The sequence below is a fragment of the Hibiscus syriacus genome, unplaced genomic scaffold, assembly GCF_006381635.1.
Source record: "Hibiscus syriacus cultivar Baekdansim isolate YM2019G1 unplaced genomic scaffold, ASM638163v2 tig00117056_pilon, whole genome shotgun sequence".
In the NCBI taxonomy this organism is placed as follows: Eukaryota; Viridiplantae; Streptophyta; class Magnoliopsida; order Malvales; family Malvaceae; genus Hibiscus; species Hibiscus syriacus.
This window is the reverse complement of record NW_024063539.1, coordinates 4,709,591-4,716,258: the sequence shown is the minus strand read 5'-3', so window position 1 is coordinate 4,716,258 and position 6,668 is coordinate 4,709,591. Positions and strand designations below refer to the sequence as shown.

General features: G+C 36.9%; 1 protein-coding gene across 1 annotated transcript; it reads right to left on the bottom strand.

Moving 5' to 3' along the window:
- Positions 1-635: 635 nt before the first annotated feature.
- Positions 636-5,888, bottom strand: LOC120198533 (filament-like plant protein 4). The gene is made up of 6 exons (XM_039199843.1): positions 5,623-5,888; positions 4,551-4,697; positions 4,209-4,428; positions 1,672-4,114; positions 1,507-1,561; positions 636-1,245 (listed from the first exon to the last, which is right to left on the bottom strand). Exons 2-6 carry the CDS (start codon positions 4,674-4,676, stop codon positions 814-816), a joined length of 3,276 nt encoding a protein of 1,091 aa, XP_039055774.1. The 5' UTR covers positions 4,677-4,697; positions 5,623-5,888; the 3' UTR covers positions 636-813.
- Positions 5,889-6,668: the final 780 nt, after the last annotated feature.

The window sequence follows — 6,668 nt, the reverse complement described above, 5'->3', positions numbered from 1 at the left end:
TTTCTCTATATCAATATTACCTTTTTTTTCTAAGGTCTATTTGGATTTTTTTTCTTATTTTTATAATATTTTTAAATAAACAATATAAAAGATCATTTGTTTGGAAATCAAACTTTCATATCCTCTATTTTGTTAATTGATAATCTCACGTAATATTTAGACAAATTTGAATACTTTGTATTATAAATAGAGAAAAATTCATCTTAATTTGTTTAACTTCTCAAGAGTTTTTTCTATTGAAAAAATACTATGAAAAAAATAAGTCATATATACACGCATTATATGAGTTGATTCCCTAAATTGAATGTCGAGATTCGTCGTTACATATTTATATAAATACAATATATATATATATATATATATATATATATATATATATATATATATATATATATTCCTAAACCCGAGATTTAATAATTTTTTACACGTTCAGGTAAGTTTTACTTGATTGTATATTTCATTGTGTTATAATATTTTTAAGATATTTTTACAAATTAAAAAAAAATTAAACAATTTGTATTATATAAAGGTTGAGACATTTATGTATTCATGTTATGTCATATTACTTTTTTCGTAGTGTATTTGTATAATCTTGTCCTGTTTAACCTATATCGCTTTTATCATGTTCTTGGGTAGCTTCAAACGAACAGAACTGCCACATATCCAAAATGTATTCAACATTCCAAAACTATGTTACATTCACTTGGCCAAATTACAAAGGATAGCATATACAATCATTAGTTACAAAATTCTAAGCTTTGGTTCTTCCAATTATTTCCAATGATCCAGTTTCTATGTCCATCAACTGCTGTCTTAAACACCATTCTTTCCTTTGGAGGAAAAGAATCGGCTAAAGCCTTTCGAATGTTTCTCCGGTGTTGTTGTGGCAGAAGTCAAAGGTTGAGTGCTAGGCCCGTGCTTCAAACCGACTGGTGATCTCAAAAGGTTTGCTTCGGTATCAGATGGGCTGCAAGGTGTGTTAAAGGACTCCATAGGGGATTCTGCACCAGCTCGGATTCCATTGCCTGATTCAGCAGCGTCTATCTCAGCCTGGTAGTCTTGCAAGTTCATGCCGCTGGTAGTGGGTTCATCCTCACTGAGACCTTCACCCTTCTGACTCCTCTCATTGTAGGGTGATCCAATCTCATTGGTTTGAGGTCGGAGAGCTTTCAATTGCTTGCCAAGAAGGAATATAGTTTCTTGACATTCCGCTAGCTTCTCGGCCGCAGCAGCTAATTCTTTGTACTGTGGTCAACAAGAACAATCTTAAAAGTCAGGTGTTTTAAATTGTAGATTAAAAATAGAACCGAGGAGGAATGACTTGTTCAAGAAGACTCATGGTTGCAAATAAGAGAACGCTGCTAGTATGGATTGTTCCATATAAAATGGATTCAGAATTGATCATATCATGACCATATCCGACACTATAATGCACTAGTTGGTATTTGTTAACATTAATATTAGGTTTCATGGTTTTAAGAAAGACAAGATGAGATATAGTTTCACCTGCTTGTTCTTGGGGTTGTTATCGTCTGCCGAACAAACATAAATTTTCCCGTTCCTAAAAGTGATGGAAAACAATTATGTTAGATGTAAATAACCTGCATATAGGATCAAACGACGACGAGTTGGTAATAACTTTAAATTGTATGAGAAGAGTGCAATGCTTACCTTTTCAATTGCTCTTCTAGTTCCTTGCATCGGGCAGAAGCATCATAATGACTTTTCTTTTCATCTTGAAGCTCACTTTCCAGAGTTTCAATTTTTTCTCTGAGATGGATCACCTCGGTCTCTAACTTCTCTGCCCGTGTTTCAAGTGACCTGTATGATTCTACCATGCACTTCAGCTGTGTCTCAGCCAAGCTGTTTGATTTTTGAGCAGATGCCAACTGAGATTTTGCTTCTGCTAGAAGCTCCTCAGTTTCATGTAATTGGGACTTGGTCATCTCCAGATTTTCAGTACATCGAGAAAGATCCATTGCCAAGTTTTCTTTCTCCAACTTCAATTCCTCGAACTCTTCCAAAGAGATGTTGCTCACTTGTTTTGATTCATATTCCGAGACCATGTTTCCATCATCAGCATCCTCAGGATTGGAAGTTGGATTTGAAATGTGGGCACAGCCATTTTGATATCTCCCTTCTGATGAATCATTTTGATTTACCTTATTCTCTGGTAAAACAACCTTATCTATGCATTCAGAACTATTGATTTCAGCAACACTACTGTTGTAGCCAAGCACATTGAATCTTCTTTCACTGGCTATGGCTAAAACAGTAGAAAGATCAAAAATGAAATCACCCAAACTCACATTGCTGCATAATACCTTATTGTAGGTGACAGAGAACTCATCAATTTTGTGGCTTAATCCGTTGCCATCAGAAGAGAAGTCAACTGCTCTTGCTTCTTTTCCCAGGGACAGTACAAAGTCGTGAATCTGAAAAATTGCAGCAACTAATTCTCGACTTATAGTTTGCGCAGTTTCTGAAGCCACCTTATCACCTTGGGGCACATCAATGTTCTCCACAGTTAAGCGACCATTTGCATGAGAGTCCTGTCCATTGCATGTGCCATTAGAGTCATGCACCTCCTTGGAGACACCACTGACAGAGTGCTGGCTCAGGGTATCATGTGCATCCTGAACGGCACATTTGATGTCCCCAAGAATTTTCTGCACATCAGCATCCTTGGACATTAATTCAAGCACCATAGAGAGCTTTGTTCGAAGCTTCGTAACAAGCAATTTGTCTGCGTCAGATTCAGTATAGACTTCTGAAAAATCCATATTCATAGACCCTTGATTTGTTGATGGTGATAGATCATGCTGCTTTTCAGACTGGAGTTCCTTGCAAGAAATCTCTCCCGATGCATCACCGTTAAAAGTTTCCGATGTCTTATTGTTGGTACAATCTGAAATGTTGATTGCACCATTTGCAGTTGAATCATTTGGAGAACACGCCAACTTCTCCATCTCAAGAAAATCGTCCATAAGATCCAGGTGCTTTGCATTTTCAGTTCTATTCAACTTTTCAATGCTCTTTTCCTTCTTGAATGGAGAGAGCTCAGAGATCGCATCTGTTGCCCATGAGTCAGCACAACTTTTTTTATCATCATTTCCATCTTCAGACACAGAAGTCACACTTGGTGAATTGCCAGCATTTTGACTTGAGTATACTTCAGGAATCTGAATAGCTTTTGAGGGGCTGCTTTGTTGGTTGCTGATAGTGAGTTGCGTTTCTAAAGTTTGAAGCTTGCTAGATTTCTGAGTACAAAGATTCCTAGAAGCCAGTAGTTCACTGTTACGCTTTGCCAAAGCTTCTTTCAGCATCTTTGTTTCTTCTTCCATTGCTAATAATCGTTCCGTGAGAAACTCATTCTCTTTTTGCAATTTCTGTGCATTGTCAAGGGAGAAATCAGTCACAGTGGGCACGTGGGGACTAGAAGACCGGGCGAGAGACCTCTTTATTCGAGTATCACCATAGTCTCGACCTAAACTCTCAACCTCTAGCTTCATTTGGGCAAGTGCAGCAGGCCCGGGCAACTTTTTCCGCACAAGACCACGGAGTCTCTGGCACTCTGCTTCTAACTTTGCTATCTTTTTGACACCCTCCATATGCTGTTTGTTAGCTGCTTCTGCAGTTCTCATGCTCATATTCCTTTCCTCGTTACGAATTTCTAGCTCTTTGGAAGCTACATGAAGCTCATACTTCAGTGAATTTATTTCCCTTTCGCACGATTCTATGTTGCCCTTCAAAAGCTCAATCTCAGTCTCAGCTCGTGACTTTTCTTCAGTGATCTTGACCAGCATGTTAGAACGTTCTTGCAAAGACCTAGAAATTGCAGCATTGTCAGCGTGGGACTTAAGGAGCTCTTGTTCTAAATTAGCTATCTTCGCTTCAAGCTCAAGCTTAATATTTTCACATTGCTTGTTTTTGCTAACAGCCAAATCTTGCAACTTCCGTTCATGTTCTTCCTTCAGATTTCGGATTTGTCGCATGCACTCCTTAAGAGCACCATCCAAATGCGATGCCCTATCTTCAGCAGTGAGCTTCAAAAGGGTAACAGACTCAAGATGATTTTTCAACGCCAAGGCCTCTGCTTCAGCCTTTTCCCAACCTATAGTAAAACCAACAGCAAAAATTGAGGGAAAAAAATCAGGCCGAGCTTAACCGGAAGCCATTAGACACTGAACATTTGAGCAAAGACTAACCTGAGACTGCTTCTTCTGCAACTTTAGTGTGTTGTTTCACCAAGTCTTCCTTGGTAGTAATCTCTGCATTAGCAGCAGAGAGCTTTTCATTCAAGTCCTTAATCTCATCCTCCAATGTCTGAACTTGTTCCTCGTACGTTTTCACTTGATTCTCCAAACCAGTAAGGTGCGAATACGATTCCATGGAAATTTGAACGTACTTCTGTTTTTTGTAGGTATCCTATTCAACGAAAAATCACAGAATCGGTATCTGATAATGCATTACGAATCGAAATCAAGAATGAAAAGGAAGCCTAAGCAAGTATGTTCGCTGTGCATTTTAGTTCAGTATAAAAGATTTACCTGGTTGGTTTGAGCAGCGGCTGAAGCCAAAGTAGCGGCAGCAGCATCTGCTTCAGCGGCGGCCGCAGCAGCAACTTTATCAGCTTTATCGGATGATTTTTTCTTCCAAGGCCACCGACGATCCATTACTTGAAATCCTTGTGTAGCCTGTCAAGAAGACCATATAATTTGTCAGAAAAATTAAACATCATAGCCTCCCTCCAAGCCGGAAACATATACATAAGAATACACATTGCAGCCACTCGATTCGATTCGACTCGTACACTTTATTTTCTTATAGAAAAGTAAAAAACTTCCAAACCAAATTCAATTTCCTCAAAACACATTCAATGTCTATAACCAGAAACATGTTTGATGACACTGACAGCTAATTGTTTCTGGTATGAATTCACCAAACTATTAATTGTTTTCAATTACCTGGTCACCGAGAATCCTAAGAACAAAGTTCATTTTTTTTACCAGAATATACTTTGACCAAATCAAATTATTACACAGCTGTCAGAAAAATCAGAGTTTTTCTCGTCTTTCATCCCACATTTTCTTAGCTGCCAAACAGAATGTAAAGTGGGGAGGGGGAAAAAAGGCTGCAAGCTTGAAAATCTACAAAGCAGATTGAACTACTAGAAAGAAGAAGAGCAAACTGTAGGTTGGCAGATTTGGGACTGAAAAAAACGTGAAGGAAAAAGACAAGCCGTCAATTTAGAAACTGAAATATAAATACACATGAAATGAATCAGATGAGATTGAAATCTCAAACAAAACCGAGTTCATCAATGGTTTCAGGTGAAATCTAAAAGATCTAATAAAAATCCGAACATAATAAACCTCACCGACAAAAAAAATCTCAAACGGAAACGTTTTACCGATCGTGAAACCGAACATCTCTCTTTCAATTAAAAAAATGCAGAGGTAAAAACAATTTTTTTCTCTCCCATTTTTACTCACTATACACAGTTCAACTGTGCTCGCACCTCAAACAGTTTATAGTTAAACAAAAAACTAAAGCAATCAATCAACTATCAAGCAAATGATTATGCTTTAGAAGTGGCATTATCTGATAAACTGGACTTACCTTTGAGAAATGTAGCTTTGTAGAGTAAGTTCAGTACGAAGAAAAGAGTGTTGTTTGAGATTTAAAGATTAAGATCTTTTTTGGTGGTTTCTTGTAATCCTGGTTTCGAGAAACTGAAAAAAGTGGCGGCGTTGGCGGTGGAGGAAAAGGCGAAGGAGAACTGGGAAAGTGGTGGTGGTGGTGAAGTTGGGTGATCAAATATTGCAAATGTTCAAAGGGCCAAAACCAATCGATCACCTTGAAAAGTTATTAATAGTTGTTCTGCAAGTATGGTGGCAGATGAAAAAATAAAGACAACTGCTGGTTATATACACGTAGGTACACATATGGTAATACAAGGTAATTTCCTTATAGTGAAACTAGATTCTTTTACCCATGTTTACCTTCATTAAATTCTCGGATTCTAATTTCATAGATAAAAGTAAAATATAATAAAGTAATTTTATATAACGTAGAATTTTATGTTCAAATTGTAAACTTATAAATTATATTATGAAATTATAGAATTTAGAAAATATAAAATTAAATTATTAATAAAAATATTTAAATTATAAAAAAGTAAAAATTTCTAAAATAATAACCCGTCTCAATACACCTTCAATTCATGTTTGTTTTATTATGTATAATATTTGGAATATAATTGTACACTTGTGGTAGAAGCAACAGCTGTAAGCGATATTAGGGAAAGTTCTGTTTTGTGTATGAGATATTGGTGTTTAGTAAGAGTTACGACTTTGGACCACCGTCGCCACTCACCACTCGATTTACAGCTAATAATGATGATTTTTTTTAATCAAAGTCTTGTCTGCTATCACCTGCATCTGTTGCCATGAATCACCACCATCTCCACCGTTCAAATTTTTTTCTTCAGTACCCGGGACATGTAATTTAATGTTGCTGATCTTCGACCCCACTTACAATTAAATGCTGCTTTCTCATCTTTCTGCTTTGGATGTCGTACTAATTCTAGGTTAACTTTGTCTTATTATTTTACAGAAATTTTATTGCGAAGAATCTTAATGTAAGGTGAAAATAGATGCATAATT